Here is an 18,187-nt window from a genome sequence, read left to right on the forward strand (position 1 = left end):
ACATTCATTACTAACAGTCCTTAGAATGGAACACCTAAATTAAAAGCTATTAACAATGAATGTGTAACACCTAGGCCATGAAAATCTTCTTTAACTTCACGCTCATCAGCATCTTCATTTGGAAGAATTGAAGCACTCACTGAGAGATCAAACCTTACTCCAGAAGATGCAACTACTGAGTCACCTTATGTTTCTAAAGCTGCCACTTTGTGGTATTCTGATAGAAAAAAATATTCAGGGCTTCGAGCTATGCAGTCTCCTGATGTATCAATTAATGCATTTGGACTTGATCGAATTGTGGAGTTCTCCATAGCCCCTTTTGAAAATTTTTTGCCCGCTGCAAAATAATGTGTTAAGGGTACTCGCTTAGACATTCCTGGAGAAGAAAGTTGTCATTTGAGAGTAGAGAGTAGCCCATATGAATTTTTTTTAGAAAGGTCCACCTCATCAAGCTCAGGTTCAAATAGGGATGATGCAAACTGTGATAGAACACAAGAGAAGTGCACGATCCAGATCAATGCAAAAGCTCCTGCTTCTGTTCACATGAAACCAGCCTTCAATGATGTTATTCATGTAATTAGACATAGTGCTTTTCGAGTTGGTACAGATCAAGCTGAGTCAGAGAGAGGAACCTGTGAGCAGCTTGCTGCAAGGAAGAACAGGTGTGAATTCATTTTTAAATGCAGACAATAATGATCTAGATGTCCTATCAGTTCCCATGGGGACAACTGTTACTAGCCATCATATTACAGATCAGCACCTTAAGACAACCTCAACCTCCAGTAAAGATTTTGATTATTCTCAAAAATGAGTAAAAGGAGGAATAGATCTTAAATCATATCAACAAAGAGAAAAAGCTCTTGAAGGCTTGCTAGAGCTTAGTGCACAATTATCCCAACAATAGAGACTAGAAGAACTTGGCATAGTTTTGAGGCCTTTTGGACGTGGTAAAGTCTCCCCAAGAGAAACAGCCATTTGGTTGACAAAAAGCCTGAAAGGAGCAATGAGTGATGTTCACTACATGGGTTGAGAAATATAGATATTTCAACATGGCACTTGTTTATATATGTTTTGTATCTAGTTTTCTGATGTGTAAATATTACTTGGCCCTCAATTTGGCTCCAAGTGGAACATTTCCTCTTTATATCTGCTTACATTGTCTCATCTATAGTATCTTTTTATAGATAGATGGATGGTGTCTGTTTGTCCATATAGGATCTAATTTTTGGGTAGTCATTGATGGTGTTGCTATATGCTTTCCGGTCAATGGTTGGTCTAACCACTTTCTTTAACTATGGGTTTGCTTGATGGCAGCAACCCAATTGTTGAGAAAATTTGGGGGTAACCTAGTCGCTTCTTTTTTCAAGGTGATCTGAGTTGGTTATTGCTTTAGTTCACCCTGAGGAATGTTGGGAGGAGGCACAACAGCCCTACATTGTCCTATCGATGATTCTCTTGTTGAGTTTGTATGGTTGCAACGGGTTTTATAATATAGCAGGTTTACAATTTTGTCTTGAGCTGCATGGTTATATATTTGCAATATCATTTTTTTCTACAAGAGTAGCAAAGCTGCCAAAAGAATTGAAGTCAAATTCTTGATTTGTGTGCCATAACCATAATACGGTGCAGCTTTTGGAAGGGAATGCAGGCTCGCAGTATAATATTCTATGTAATGGAATAAAATGCAACATATTCTTTTGGAAATAGTGGTCAATTTGCAATAGACCAGACTGCAAGTGCATTGTTATATTGTGTAATTCCAATCAAAATTTTAATAGTCCAGCACATTGATAAAGTTAATTGTAATAGGCCAGCTCATTTTAAGAGTTAATTGTAATTCTCTCTTTTTAAAAGAGCCTACAACATTATTGATCATGGCATTATATTTTATGTAAATGAAAGTTTGCAATGATTTCCTACTATCTACCATAGTAGTAAAAATCTTCTTAGTAAAAAAAAGGCAAACCAAAAGATTCAAAAATTATCGAACTATCACGAATCAATCAAGAAAAAATAATATTTTCAACACACGTAAAATAAAGATGAAAAAATTAAAAAAACATGGTTTTATAGAATAGAGATACAAAAATAAAATAAAATGAAAGCTTATTCCATAAAATATGAGATACATTTTTTCTTATTTATGTTCATATTGTATTTGATTAAATTGTATTGCACAATACATACTACACACTACATAAATGATAACTAATTGTTGATAGTTTTCAATTACAATTTCCTTTGTATGAAGTCAACCTAAAAACTAAGTACAAAGTTGCAAAAAAATCTATTTTCCTTTAGAGTCTTGGGAAGGGTGGGACCTAGGATGTTGAATTGGGGATGGTGGTTAGCAAGGGTTGATTTGGGGACAATCATTGGCACAGGTTTAGGGATGGAGCACCTAAAAGGATCAAGAGGCAATGTCCCTTATAGGGATTTGGGGTTAGTACCCTCAGTAAGATTGACAAGCAACATCCCTTTTTTAATACAAGCAATATCACACTACCATTTTTCACAGTGATAGGATGAAAATTGATTGTAAATTAGAGTAGATACAATTCAGACATGTCCTTCACAATTACATAATTATGAACGTTGGCAATTAGTGATTCATCAAAAAATCACATTTTTTGGCTTCATCAACACATTCCTCGCAGCATCATATGAAGTTCCTTACACAGTTGGAAAATGTGGGCTTAGCAAAAACTTTGGTAAATTAAAAATTGCTTTAGTTCCTTACAACAATTTTAAGTGCTTGCAAGGTATATACTTATGCATAAATATTACATCCTGATTTAAATGTATGAAAACAATTTTCATTCCCTTTAAGCTTCATTCATCTCAAGGTACAATTCACAAACTCAAGAATAGTGGCTTTTGTTCTTCAGGATACCTTTAGGGGAAGAGTATGTGAATGCCCCCTCGTGTCTGGAGTCCAGTTTAGAGGAGATGGCTATTTACACTGCTAAGGTTTGTTGAATCTAATTCTGAATAACATTGCTTGCTATTGTTGAATCTAATCTAATGTATATTTCAACTAGACTTGTAGCTTATATGTTTTCAAATTTTTGTTAGGCCTTGTAGTTTGTATAATTTGATTGCTGGAGAGCTTCTACAGCTAAGCAAGAAGGCCATTGCACAAGTTATAGCCGCGCACTCGAGTATGAAAATTGTTTTTTTTTTATTCTAATGTATATTTTAACTAGACTTTTAGCTTATATGTTTTGAAATTGCTTTTAATGGCTTAATGTTGTAAGGTCTTTTGAAATAAGACCTTCAGGCGGTTGGTCAAAGTTTTACAAATAATCTTAGGAATAAAGTCAAAGAAAGTATTTTTAAAATATTAAAGTATTTAGCTAGGTCTAAGAAGATTTGTTTACTTTCGACAGTTTTTCTTAGTTTGTGAAAGTTGTAGGCCGAAGTTTTCATAGCCCAATTTTTGCTTCCTGCAAAGAACGATCATGTCAAATAATATAAGTGAAGAACAAAATAGGGAGACAATCGCTAGATTGTGGTCTAACTTGAAAAGAAAAGGTGATGGAAAATGTTATTGTCCTTGAAATATTTGTAAGGGCTTAAATCGTAGAAGACTACTAATCAAAACAGTTAAGAGACATTGTAGGGAGAATGGTCACATTGAAGGGGGGCATGACTATCATCCACTAGTAAGTCGTTCATTATATCATTTTAACAATTTATATACATATGAAATCACTTGATGATGAGTTGATGATCATGGTTTATTTATGTTAATCAATTTTATATAGGTTGATCTTCCCAGGGAAGTACATGATATGAACCACAACAATCTGAAGAATATGGTTTTTGAAGTGGAGGAACATGGAGGTGCAAATATCCAAGGTGAAGATAATGATCCCATGGAAGATGACGATCATGCGCTAGAAAACAAAATTGAAGAGGATGGTATAAATACATTGATCCATGAAACATCTAGTCCAAGCGTATCTGATCATCATGATGATGATAGCCTCGATGTACCTCTACTTCAGAAGGCATACGAGCCCCTATACAAAGACTCCCAAACAACTCTTCTCTCTGCTGTATTGTTGTTGTTGAACTTGAAGGTTATGAATGGTTTATCCAACATAACAATGTCACGTATGTTAAGGTATGTCATATATGTCTTTATAGTTAACAAAGGGTGAATAATGTACCACTAATATTGTTTATATTAACAACTTATATTTTTTTTTGTAGATTGATAGGCGAGTTTCTATTACCATCATCAAATATTCTACCTCGCTCATATCGAGAATTAACTTCTGTTATGAAAGATATTGGAATGGAGTATGAAGCAATACATGCTTGTCCCAATGATCATATTATATATTATAAAGAACATGAATTTGGAACAAAATGCCCTGTATGTCATACGAGTAGATATCGAATAGATCGACTAACAAAAAAGGTGCCTCAAAAGGTTCTTCATTACATCCCCATTATTCCACAGATGCGACAATTATTTAGGTGTAGTAGCTTGGCTCAATTTATGGATTATCATGCACGCAATAGAAGTCAAGATGACATTATTCAAATCCCTACGGATGGTTTGGCATTTATGCACATAGAGGAAAAGTGGCAACACTTCAAAGAAGAACCTCATAATCTCAGGCTTTCATTGGTAGCGGACCGTGTCAATCCATTTGGAGAGATGACATCTGTTTACTCGATGTAGCCTATTTTTGTTATCAACAATAACATTCCTCCATGGATGTCAATAAAGAGGGAGCACATTATGTTGGCAATGATTGTTCTAGGTATCTTATCATTTGATAGTTATTAATTTACACGTACTTACAAATCTTGAAGTAAAACGATCACAATAACTATGTAATGTTACTATTCATTCAAGTAGGTAAATATCAAGTAAAAGATATGAATGTATATATTGAGCCTCTTATCGACGATTTGGTGGAGTTATGGAATGGTGTCACTATGTATGATGTGTCTAGACCAATACGACAAAGACAATTTCAATTCCATGCAATACTTGCATGGACAATACATGATGCCCTAGGGCTAACACATTTTTGTGGTATGTTATAGTGAATTCAAGTTGCGTACAATAATTCTAATTATAAAAATCAACATATTTAATAATCCAATTACATCATTATCTTTTAGGTCTTCAAACAAAGGGAAAATTTGCATGTCCAGTTTGTGGTCCAAAGATGAAATCTCATCATTCAAAAATTTTAGGAAAGCAAGTGTTTGATGAGTGTAGACACTTCCTCCACAGGAATCATAAGTATCGAAGTATGGAAAAACATCTTTTCAATGGGAAAGAAGAGACTACATCAAAGCCACGAAGAATGACACCTCGCCTATGGAAGTTAGAATATAATAGAATTAATCGTCGAGGTAATGTCGTTCCACCTAATGGTTTATGTTTGTAATTTATATATTTCTATTGTGATTTTTGTTGACTAATTGTGTAATTGATGATCATGAAGGTCGTCAAGGCAATACTGACAACCTTCCAAAGGGACTAAAAAGCTATCCCAAAAAATTTAGTAGGTTTCCCTATTATGAGCACTTGCAAATTGTGCATTTGTTTGATAGTATGCATATTGGAAAGAATATAATAGAGACATTGTGGAAAATATTGGATGGAAGGTGTGACAAAGAAAAAATTGTCAAAATTTGTAATGACATACATGAATCCAATCATGCATTGAAAAATTTAATTCACTCAAATAGCAACAGAGATCATATTAATATAAGTTCCCTTCCATGGTTATTAATGGAGCAGCAAAGTGATGCCATAAAAGAAGTCATACAAAAAATTTGATTTCCCACAGGATTTGCTCCGAACATAAACAATCTCATATCAAAGAAAAGTGAATTTGGGCCAAGGCTCAAAATGCATGATTGGCATACTTTCGTCAAGGTAAGTTATGTTCTTTTGTATTTACAATATATTCATAAACTACGTGAATTGTTCATTATGTTATGTTAGAAAACAATGAAATGATTGGTTTATAATTACTACAGTACGTGCTTCCTCTATCTCTACCAGAGCACTTCAACAATAACATCAAACAAGTGATATACGATCTTGGAAAATATATGAGGTAAGCAGTAATATCTATTCAATTTATTGTATATATTTATTATATTCGTGATTTGTTTTTCTTGCTATGTAATCTATTGTATATTATTTTGTAAAGTCTCATATCTATATATTTTTTGTGACTTGAATCTCTTAATGTAGGTGGTTGTCATCTAAAGAAATCCATAAAGAAGATATAAACTATTGGAAGAGAAGAATTCCTCATTTACTGTGTGAAATGCAAAAGTGTCTACCTCCAACTTTTTTCAATGCACAGGAACACTACCTCATACACATAGTTAAGGAGATTGAATTGTGTGGACCTGTACACACTAGGTCAATGTGGATGGTTGAGAGGCATTTGAAATCTTTGAAGGCTTTGGTTCAACAAAGAGCACATCCTGAGGGTTCTATGGTAGAGGGATATATGGTATACTAGACTATGGTGTACATTACTGAATATCTTCCTAAGTTTGCATCAAATATCCATGTAGATCACATTTGGGATCTCGAGCCTTTTAAAAAATTAGAAGGGGAGTATTTGATGGGGAAAGGTACATTGAGGAAAGTGAGAGGTAATAAATTATAAGATGTTATTGTAATAAATTATTTCTTAATCTTCAAAATAAATTGGTTTTAAGTTGTCTATTTTTTTTTTGTACAGGTGCTCGAGAGTGGGATGCACTACATTTGTATATTGCAAACAATCTTGATTGGATGACGGCATGGATTGAATGATGTCAACATTCTGGTCACACATTAACATGGGAAGGTGTATCTTCATTAGTTAAAGAAGCTCATCGTAATGGAGATTCCAATGTTACACAAAGGGAAATAGATTTGGCACGTGTTTCAAGAGATTTCTAGGTACGTACAAATTTATTAATCACCCGTATGTTTATCAACTCACGATACAATAATTTTGATATGTTTCACATATTATTGCAGGTTAAACACCACAAGGCTATGTTCTGTAATGGTCAAAAATTTCACGTCAAAGTGTTGGATGACATGAAGACAACTTGTGATTCAAGAATAACTGCACTAATATTTCATCTAGAAACAACTTACATCCTCAAGAGTCTGAAAATCGATACTATGGCATTTTGGATGAGATAATTGAGTGTGACTTTAGTTCCTTCAAATTAGTACTCTTCGTTGTCAAATGGTACAGGCTATGACTTAATCTAAATGATCCTGATAGAACTATTATTGAACATGATAATGGATTTACAATGGTTAATACAAGGTTGTTTGAGCCAGTTGGGGATGAGCCTTATGTTCTACCAAGCCAATGTGAGCAGGTATTTTACTCAGAGGTTCCACATAAACTGGGTTGGTCATTTGTTGTTAGACATGAACCGAGAGGAAGGCCAATAAAGTATAATGCGATGGAAGAAGAAGATATTGAAGAAGTAGAAGATGATGTAGATGGTGATCACGATCGACAATTATTGGATGATGTTCCTGACACAAATTTTCATGAAGAAGAAGAAGAAGATGATGACAATGATGTTGCTACTAATGATGATGATGAAGATGATGTTGATGTTGATGATGATGTTGATGATGATGATGTTGATGATGACGACGACGACGACGATGATGGCGAGGAGGATGATGATGACGAGGATGATGATGATGACGAGGATGATGATGATGATGATCATGACGAGGATGATGATGATGGAATTTAGAGGTATGCCATCAATCCTTAATCTATTTAATATTCATTTCTTGATAGAAATATATTTGTCTTATATATATGGTTACATATTTTATTCATTATCTATTTAAAAGCTACAAGTTTCAACTACAAATAGAATACTGCTAATCTAAATTAACTATTAATCTAAATTAATTAAATAAAACTATTTAAAACACATATTGATGTGTGAATGTATTGAGCCTTATTTTCTTTCAGGTCAAAAGCATTTGTAAGTGTTTAGTTTAGAAAAGGGAATTCATTAAATATATATAAAAGGGAGTTGTACCTAGAATAAAATTCATAGGGAAAACATAATATAAGTGCTTACCCAATTTGTTGGTTAATAATTCAAGTATCTCTAACATTTCATTTTAGAATAGGAATAACATTGTATCAGTATGTTGATTTACAGACTAAAACTAGAAAACTTATTTTAGTACATGTATTTGGATCTATGGGATTTACACGGTAAGTAAAAAGAAACTAGTAATCCATTTTAAAATTATTATAATGGGTTTTGGAAGAAATTACAGTTATCTTAATTAATATAAAATATCTAACTAAATTTCAAAATGTTATGCAAGTGGCTTTAGTCTAGGTGTTTCCTCCACCTCCACACACATCAAACAACTTCAAATAGCATGTCCCCAAGGTGACTAAGCCCTCAACTCATCAGCTGATAGGAAAACCCAGTTTTAGCCCTTCACTAGGCCTACTTCCCTAGTAGGCTTATAATGTGAGCCTGATTTAAGTGTTTTATTGTGTACCTTTTAATGTTTTTAATTTTTATGTGATGCTAATGATGGATGTGATTATGATTATGATGTAATTATGCTCACGATAATTGAATTACATTTGCAGGAAATTGAACCCCTTTCAGGAGCATCCCGCACAGTCTCATGGATCGATAGGTATAAGTCAATACTCCTTATAGATAGTCTATTTAATACACTTATCAATAGTAAGATTGATGTCTTCTAAGATCTCTCCCATTTGCAGGTACCAGCAAATAGGTATTTGTCAGAAGTGTCTTCCTCGAGTGAGGGAAATATAGGAATAGAAGAGGAAAGTGAGACATGCAGTTTATCTAGAACAGGGAGATTAACTAGAGGTCAAAGGACTAGAAGGAAATTCAATAAATGCATGAAATTTTTCCTTGCTCAAGGGGGGTCATGTTCTTATGATGATGAGATGGAAGGCGACATCGAGCTACCCTTGAGGTACCAAAATCTACAGAAACATTGGGTACCCAAGGAACTTCCTCTAATAAACACTGATTTTTGTGTTAACGAGAGGATATATCGCATAGCACCATCATCACTACATGGTTTGGGCCTATTTTCTATGGATGGCATAAAGGTTTCTTACAACAAAGTTTCTGAATTGATGGAGTATGTTGGACCATGTTACGATTACAAAAGTTGGATGCATATTGTTAAATATAAAAAAAGTATACGTAGGTATGCCCTCTCGGCAAATTATATACAGCAACAAGACAATAATCAAAGTAAAAGTGTGGCTATATACATTGATGGAAGGCCAAAAGAAACAGGGAATATTGTGGGTTTTATAAATAGTACATGACTTGGGTCAACTATAAAGCAACCCAATTGCATATTTGAGGCGCGCGAGGTAAATCATGTATTCATATGTGTGATAAAATCAATACGTGCAGGGGAAGAGCTTCTTATTGATTACAATTTGAACTGCATAGATACAAACAAGGCTACTATCATGGGGGTGGTACATACTATTAAACCAACTTCTAATCAATGACTCCAACATACCATTTAGTCAATAAATTTTTGGCTAACATTTTTATACTTCATCTTTGACATAGGGGCACAATATGGAGCAACCACTCAGAGGGGATGCTGACGATGCTCCTGGCTCATCTACACATGAGCAGGTAAAACTCATTTGTAATTGTGAAAACTAGATAGAAGCAAAATGTTATTTTTTTAATGTTGTTTTCTTTATTGTTTTGGAGTAATTTTGATAATACTAATACTATTGTTGTCACAAAGGGCTAGTGGTCGGAGGGAGGGAAAGGAACCTGCAGTCCCTCAGTAGGCCCCCCCTGAGGAGGACCATTTCTATATCGATTTAGCAAATATCGATGACCTGATCAATTCAATTAAAATTAATTTAAAGAAAATCAGCAAAGAAATTCTACATTTGGCAACCATAAAGCCTATGACTCAACAAATAAAAGATAGGGCATCTGAATTGTTGCACACCTATGAGTCCTTAAAAGTAAGTATTAATGAAATTTTTAATTATAAAAAGAGTTCAATAATGGTTTTTATGTTATGCTCTTTTATGGCATTAATTAAAATATGGATGCATTGTCTTTACAGAGTTTTTTGCTTGATTTCGAGCCCTGTTCCCATGATGAGGGTGCTGCAGGTGGTTCAGGTAGATCGCATGTTCCATTCCCCACTTTTATTTTCCACTGAATATATATAGGAATGATCATAATCATTGACAATACATGCTCGAACAATCCTTTTTTTTAATGCTCTAACAATCTTGTCCATGCTAGTCCATGCGTTCTATATTTATGCATGCTCTAACAATTTTATTCTTCAGCTTCACATCAATTGAATCCTACGATGATGCCACCTCCATCCAGGACAACTACAAATCTCTTTTTGACTACTGAGTCAGCAACACGCAGCTTACATGCATCGACTGTTGCACCATCTGCTGGTACACAAATCCCTCTTTTTCTCTCTTATGACAGCAACAAACAGTTTCTTTTTTACAACTTTATAACATTAATTATCATTTGTTCTTTTATACTTTGATCATGACAAAGACTTATGAAACTTATGAAACTTTTTGCAATAGGACCTGCAACATCATTTCTTGGATGTTCCTATGTTCCTAGTACGAGAATGGTGAAGGATGTCACATTGATCGTTAGCGACGATGAAGGCATTCTATTAAAAGTAGCCAAAGTTCCAGGTACTTTAAAGTTATTATTATTCTATAGTGATATAATAGTAATTTAGTTTTTGATCACTCTTCATCGACTAATGATCCCATGATTGTTTTGTAGGGAATGATCTTTTGTGGAGAAAACTTGGTGATGAGTGTTTGCGAATATTTGGGCCCACCATGCGTACCTGGTGGAGCATCATATCCTAACTAAAACCCCAAACCACTATTTTGATTTCATATCATTGCTATAATAGTTTTCCTTTTTGTCCATTTCTTGAACTATATTAAAGGTAGCTTCACTTCATTTATGAGTCTAACATGTTTTTTTTTACTTAAAAGGTGGAATCACCAACGCAAACCGTTGAAGGATGATCTTATAGAGAGCATGACCCAACTCTTTGGACCTCGTGCATTCGAGAGAAACAAGCTTCTTGAAAAAGTTGGTTTATGTTTGAAGTATATTAGGGACCAGTACAGAAAAAATTTATGGGATAACCCTAGGTACGAGCGTTCGCCCTATGTTCCTGAGGCTGAGTGGCAGGCTCTGATTTTGGATGGAAAGTATAAAGCTGACAAGAAAAATAATATTACACCAGTGGAGAGTATAGCAAGGTATGTGATACTGTTGAGAATATAATTATGTACTAATTAACCTCCATATTTATACTATCTAACATATTTCAAACTTTTCATAGATTGCCTGACACATCAAAGGCAACAAAGGCAAGACTAGAAAAGCACGGGACACACAAGCTCGGCTCTGGTGGTTTTTCAAAACTTCAAGCAAGAGTTGTAAGTATAAGTAAATGAAAAATTGTATCAAATTTTTTATATAATGTGAAGGGAAATGCTAGGACTCCCTTATTTAGCTCATCAATTATAAATAGGTCAATATAATATAATAACAGTAGTGGATTTTCATATTCAATATAAACAATTCAACAATTGAAGTCAAGACTCTGCAATCTAGATTAGTGAAGAAAACTTGTGATTCACTAATATGACATTATTTAAAATCTCACCCTTGACTGAATTTTCCTCCAATAGTTGAGAATAAAGGCAGTGATTGAAAGAATGAGGGAATGCAGTAGCACTTGCAGCCATTTTTATTTCCAAAGAGCTGAACTAACTCTTACCCAACTTAAGAAAATTGAGAAAATATGTTGGTACAAGCAAAGCATACAAACACGCAACATTTATATAGTAGATTTCTCCATCAAAACTACTTGATTTTTCTCCTATTATATTGTGATGGATATAGATGATTTGTTGTTGATATTTTAACTACCCTCCATTGGTTGATGAAACAATGCAAGTAAAATTCACCATACCATGAAAAAATGCAAGGCTCAGAGTTCAAGAGATGCCTCACAGAAGACGAGAAGAGAATTGGCTTCCAACAAGGCTATAGAGCCGTGGCTAAATGGCTACGAGCTGAAATTAGTGTGTAAGGTTCTAATACTGATGCGTCTGAGCCACAGGTAAATAAGCTAAAAGAAATTTATTTCAAATTGAATACTTTACCAATTAGTCTATTTGATGTTAAGTTCCAATATAAAGTGAGTATATCTGTTTTAAGCAAGCAATGATAATAATGCGTAGGATGTTGGAATGCAGCCTGAAAATCCTTCTACACAATCTGTGGATGTCGAAGGTTCGCATGATGTGCATCCCAGTGGTGGAGGTATACATTTTCTATTAAATTTTTTATATGTAATTGCAATTGGTGTTTGGATTAACGTAACATTTTGTATAGCAGCTATAGAGGATCGAGGGGTCGATGTTCATGATCGTGTTGACGTTTAGTCTAGACAAAATGATGTGGTCAGATCAGTTAAAGAGACATAGTTATGTTATTTAAAATAATTAAATACTTGTAACAATTATAATAAATTATTTTTAATTTAACTCTTTTATTTTTTATTGCAGAGGACCCCCCTTTGCAACAACATAGGAATTTGAGATTATTAAGAATAGAGAACAGAACAACTGATGAGGGGGGAATTGATGATGACACTGATGCTCCTCTTAGAGCTTACATAGAAAAAAGAAATAGAAAGAAAAAAAAGAAATGATTGTCACTACATACCTTAATTGATAATGACTGTATTTTATGTCTCAATGAATTTAATTATGTGCTAATGAATGTTCATGAATTATGTGTTAATGTAGAATATTGATGAATGTTGCATGTTAACGAATCTAGTGTGTTAATGAATGTTATCATGTGATATTGATTGAATGTTATCATGTGATATTGATTGAATGTTACATTTTATTAATGGTTGAAAGAATGAATGAATGTTAGATGTTAACAGGGAATGTAGAGTGATGTTAGGGGGAGGGGGGTGGGGCCAAATGAGCTTCCACCTTCACGTGGTTGGCCTTGTTTAGTAGAGAATATTAAACTATTCTCAAAAAAAAGTGAAGCTCAATAAGATACTTGTTATTACCTTTTTTAAAAAAAATTGTGTGTTTTAGCCTTGATTTTTGAGCATGACATTAACCTTTAAAAAACTCCATGGTTAAGAACATTTGGGTTGGAGTGGTGCTTGGGTGGGTAACATCTCGAGAAAGCCCAACGCTTCACCTCCATGAGCAAACCTAGATGCAATGAGTATTTAGTGTTCTATTCATTCTAATGAGAAAGAAGTTATTGTGAAACACTACTCGTAAACATAGACCAATGAGTTTGACCAAAAACTACACAATTGAATCCTGATAGCAACATCACAACATTAAAAAAACTTATAACTTGTTAATGCACAAGAAAATTTTGTGTCAATAACAATAGTTTTTGGCTAGTTGAAAGTAATACTTATCTAAGTTGTTTGTACTTCCTCATGTAAGACATTTGATATTTACTTTATTGATACTAGAAGAAAATATAATGAACTCCTCCTTAGACCATTGAAGATAATAATGCAACAAAACCAAATCTATAAAAATTAAGAAGAGTGTTGACATAAGAGAAAACAAGAGGAGAAAAGAAACATAAGATATATACTCAAATAACCACCCTACCCCAAAACACACGAATGTGTGTTAATTCTCCATATAGGTTGTGATACACTCATAAACTCCAACGCTTCATAAGAGATCACCACTCTAATTTCTTATGAGTTCAAATACCATTTCCTTAAAAAAGCCAAATAAAATTGTCCATTCAATCTTCATCCAAGCCTTCAATATGTAGGCCAAAGAACCTACATTGATTTTCCAAAGCCATAAGCCAATACTTGGTTGAGATAGCTCAATTTACTTATGTGATCCAATGCTTCATAAGGGATCTATGTTTGATAAGTATGGTGTTTCATAGCATACGCCTGGTATTATGCTAGGAACACCGGTGCATGATGATGTAGTGGACTGAATTTTATGTTACAAAATTTGTTGTAGCTTAAGAGGGGAGACAACCAAATTTTAAGTTGAAGCTTCTGCAATTGTCAATTTTGAGATGAAAAAATCTATTATAGGGAATTTAATGTTATTATGGTGAATAAAGCAAAGAGGATGTTATTTTTCAAGAGTGGTTTTGAAAGATTTGATTAGAATATGATTGAAAGAATACAAATGGAAGTGCATGTATTTCCATTACTCATTTGTTTGAGGATCTGATAAATTGTCCTAAATCGCTAGATAAGAGAAACATCCCCAAGATACTCATGGGAAACTATCCTCGTCCTTCAAAGAATGTTATCACAATGCTGAATCGGCATATTCTTACAAAAGAGGTTCAAACTTTCATTACATTCATAGGAAGTTGAGGGGTAGTACTACTATCGTGAAATCATTCTAGAATGTCATTGGATGACTTAAGAAAATTTTTAGAGCTATTCTTCCGAATGCATTAATTTAATGATTGCATGATGAGATAATTCCTGTGTCATTAATTTCATCAACCCTAGAAGAGGAATGTCAGAAATGTTATTAATGATTGTCAAAGAATGAAAAAAAAATATTGTTCTCGTGTTGTAGTGTTTTGTTGAGTGGTTTTCAATTGGAGCATTATGACATATAAGCGATCAAACAAGTCCTCAAGTTTATAAGCGGCACACTTATACTTCCCCTGCAGTCCATTCAAAACATTTGGTGATTCCTTCTAGCTTGAACCTCCACTTCCTCGCAATTTGACATGTTACTTGGATGGTCTGGTCTTTTAATCAAGCTTCAAATTATTACAAAAATTGTGTTATGGCAAGCCCTAGGCTCATAGCATTGTCTATATCCATACCTTAATCAATCTGCAAGCTCAATTTAGGATGCAATTTTCTAAAGTCTACCCAACTAAACTTCCCAAGAAGACCACCCCGTCGAAAGGGATGAGACTCTTCTAAAAAATGTGTGTACTATATGCCTAAGGCGAAATAAGGTTTTACCAATGGAAGCCCTCTCGACACATACAACAATATTCTACTCCTCCCCACCAATCACAGCAGTGAATGGATCCATTCTTGTGGTCTAAGATCTATAAGCTGGGGTGTAATTTATTTTTGGCTAGTATGCCCACATTCTTTGGCAGCTGCTCAAATTAAACAACAATTTTTTTCAACATCATCAATGGCTACTTCCACGTCAGTTTGGTCCCATCTCTTGGCAATAAGAACTATTTTATCAAAACCCCAAATCTTACATGGACATTGTATTTTTATTCTACCATATTTTGTGCAGCTTAATCCCCGATTCCTTCACTTGCCACACAAATTGTGCCAATAAGGGCCTAGTTTTCTTTGGCAGTTTCTACAATGATATTGGTTGGTTTCTGTGACATGTCAGCATAAATGTGGGAAACCAATACGCTATTGATTTTGGGAGGATGTAAGATGCTACATGCCTATCAACCCCAAATACTACAAAATACATTTAATTTATAAATAACAATGTGCATGGTTGGGGTTAACGAGTAGTTCATCCATGTGCTTGGTTCTGATTTGATGAAAACTAAATCTCTTAATAACCTACCTCAAAAAACAATTTGGCAATTGAGATTGGATATTAAAAACCACATATCTGGCTGTTTGGATGGTTTGCTTGTAACTATGTAATTAATGCATTAGATTTCGGTTGGATCAGAATTTTGCTAATATCCATTTTGTCTGAATTGTTAAGGTAGCTCTTCCACAAGAATTTTTTTCTGCTTTAGATAACTTGCATTTCATTGCAGGTTTCTGCGGTGTATTGATTGGAAAGTAATAGTGGCTCATTTCAAAAAATTATCAAATTTGTGGGATACTCAGCTTCAAAACCTGCACAAACATACTCATGTTAAATATTTTTATGGATCTGTCCAAAGAGTTCTCTTAGAGATTGCAAGTTCTTGCAATCCATACTACTAAACGGAATTGCCTCTGTGAAGATTGTGCAACAAGTGGATTTAAAGAACTAATAAAATTTAGAATAGATAAGTGTGATTGTCGTCATTTGGAAAGAATGCATGTTTTTTGCTTCTCAATAACTTTGCTTACATCATTCTTGTTACCTCTTACAGGAACTGGGATGATGGTAGGAGAGGTGGACAACAATGTTTGGAGTTCTCTTCGGTGATTTAGGTAAAATGCCATTATGCGATTCCATGCTCTATGGTGTTCTGATTTGGTTTGATAGCTTCTTCTGTTGTGAAATTTGGATTTTTAGCCTTCGTCCCTATTTAATATTGGTGTACAAATTTGTTATAGATTTGGAGTCTCGATTTTACTATTGAGTTTGTGTTCCTTATCTCTTCTGTGCTCTTTAACCTTGAGTAGTCAAATGATGAAAACATTGACAATATCCAGTTAGGGCTGTGTAATATTGTTCCATGCCTTCACTGGCCTAAATTTAGTTGTTGTAGGTATTGGTCTCTTGGATTTTTTAGTTCTACCAATCCACCCTTGTACATCATTATTCTGCAGGATCCTTGAGGTTGTCAGCCTTTGAAAACTTATGCCAAAACCATTCTGCCCTAAAATCCTCATGCTGCTGCTTGTGATGGCTGGGAAATTCAGTTTGCCTATCTTTACTGGTGGCTGTGTCAGATTGCATGACCTCCAAGTGAGTTGTTGTTTCACACTGGGGTCTTTCTGACGGGATCCATTAAAGTTTGGATAAATTACATCTACATAGGCGGGTGTATGAGCCACTTCATTGAACTTCATATTTTGCATTGCAAAATTTGCTTTAGGTGTTTTGTAACTAATTAGCATCTCATCATCTTATTCAAATTCCATTTTTATTCTTTAATTGTAACACGCTTGATTTTACATATAATGATGTGTGTGTTCTGTTCTTCTGTTTAAGATAGTATGGTCCTGTAATTCACTAACTTCAATGTCTGATTCCTATTACTATGATTTAATTTGACACTTGGTTATTGATATAAATTAAAGCAAGCTTGTATATATCTCTATTGGCACAACCCATGGAGCTTCATCCTCATACTAGTGATTCTTTAGCAAGCTACACCTTATGAGAATTACAATGTTATAGTAAAAAGTATAAATTTTAGAAGCATGGGTAGCAAAAAGGCGAGAATATATATTTCATTTAGCCACGTAATGGAGTCAGAAGATCGAGAGGATGTCGTTACCATCTCCAACATCAACCGAGGGAGCAACAACAGGGCACCGACAAACAATATGTGTACAACCAACCTCCACAATAAGAAGAGAAAATGGAATGGAAGTTTCTCGGCATGCCATCCAATTACTTGATATGACTCGTAGGCCCATTGATCTGACGCTTTGGGGCTCAGTAGCCGAGCAAGTGGGCAGTGAATTGCAACAAAGCTACTACTTGCAAGACACTACAGTTCTAGTGGCTAAGGGAGGCCGTGTTACTAAGTTCAATGGAAGAGTACTCAACAACACAGGTAATACACAACTGATGATCAATCTCCAAATTCCAGAGACAGCAGAGTTAAAGTCATGGTTCGATGACAATGTTAAGGACAATGGTGAGCCATCAATTAGCTACGCCCCAAAACCTCCTGCAGTATGATCAAACTATGCGTTCTACTTGTGCTATAAAGTGCATCGTGAAAGCAACCATTATAGAGGTCAACACAGACAAGCTATCCTACCCGACTTGCCCCAACCAAGTGGCAGGAAAGCAATGCAAGAAAAATTTGTCTGAAAATGCAAATGAAGAATGGTACGGTAAAAAATGCGACAAGCAATTTACGAAATGCAATTATAGCTACATGATCCACCTATAATTGCAAGACCACACTGGAGAGCTATGGGCAACCGCATTTGATGAAGGAGCAATACAATTGCTCGACATGACTGCGAACACATTGCTAGAGCTAGCAGTTGAAGATGATGCTTGTGGCAGGCTGCTGTGGCGGCGATGGCAGTTGGCGTCGTTGCCATAGCGGCCCCGCCATATTGCTAACCATCGGCGTTGCAATTGCGACATTCGCACGTGCATTGTGACGAAATAAGCATCATGTGCATATCCACACCATCGCAATTGATGATTTT

The 18,187-nt window shown here is 34.8% G+C and overlaps 1 protein-coding gene across 1 annotated transcript; it reads left to right on the plus strand.

The window, feature by feature from the left end:
- The first annotated feature begins 543 nt into the window (after positions 1 to 543).
- Positions 544 to 15,909, plus strand: LOC149564045 (uncharacterized). Its single transcript, XM_089828290.1, has 4 exons — positions 544 to 662; positions 11,067 to 11,339; positions 11,423 to 11,519; positions 15,892 to 15,909. Exons 1-4 carry the CDS (start codon positions 544 to 546, stop codon positions 15,907 to 15,909), a joined length of 507 nt encoding a protein of 168 aa, XP_089684416.1.
- The last annotated feature ends 2,278 nt before the right edge of the window (positions 15,910 to 18,187 follow it).

Source organism: Cupressus sempervirens, chromosome 4 (genome assembly GCF_028749045.1).
Source record: "Cupressus sempervirens isolate cs-2001-9-10 chromosome 4, ASM2874904v1, whole genome shotgun sequence".
Classification (NCBI taxonomy): Eukaryota; Viridiplantae; Streptophyta; class Pinopsida; order Cupressales; family Cupressaceae; genus Cupressus; species Cupressus sempervirens.

Coding starts and splice junctions, on each gene's coding strand:
- LOC149564045 (XM_089828290.1), top strand. CDS start 544: ATGAAACCAGCCTTCAATGATGTTATTCATGTAATTAGACATAGTGCT. Junction 663..11,066: donor CTTGCTGCAAGGAAGAACAG/GTGTGAATTCAT, acceptor TTTACTTAAAAG/GTGGAATCACCAACGCAAAC. Junction 11,340..11,422: donor CCAGTGGAGAGTATAGCAAG/GTATGTGATACT, acceptor AACTTTTCATAG/ATTGCCTGACACATCAAAGG.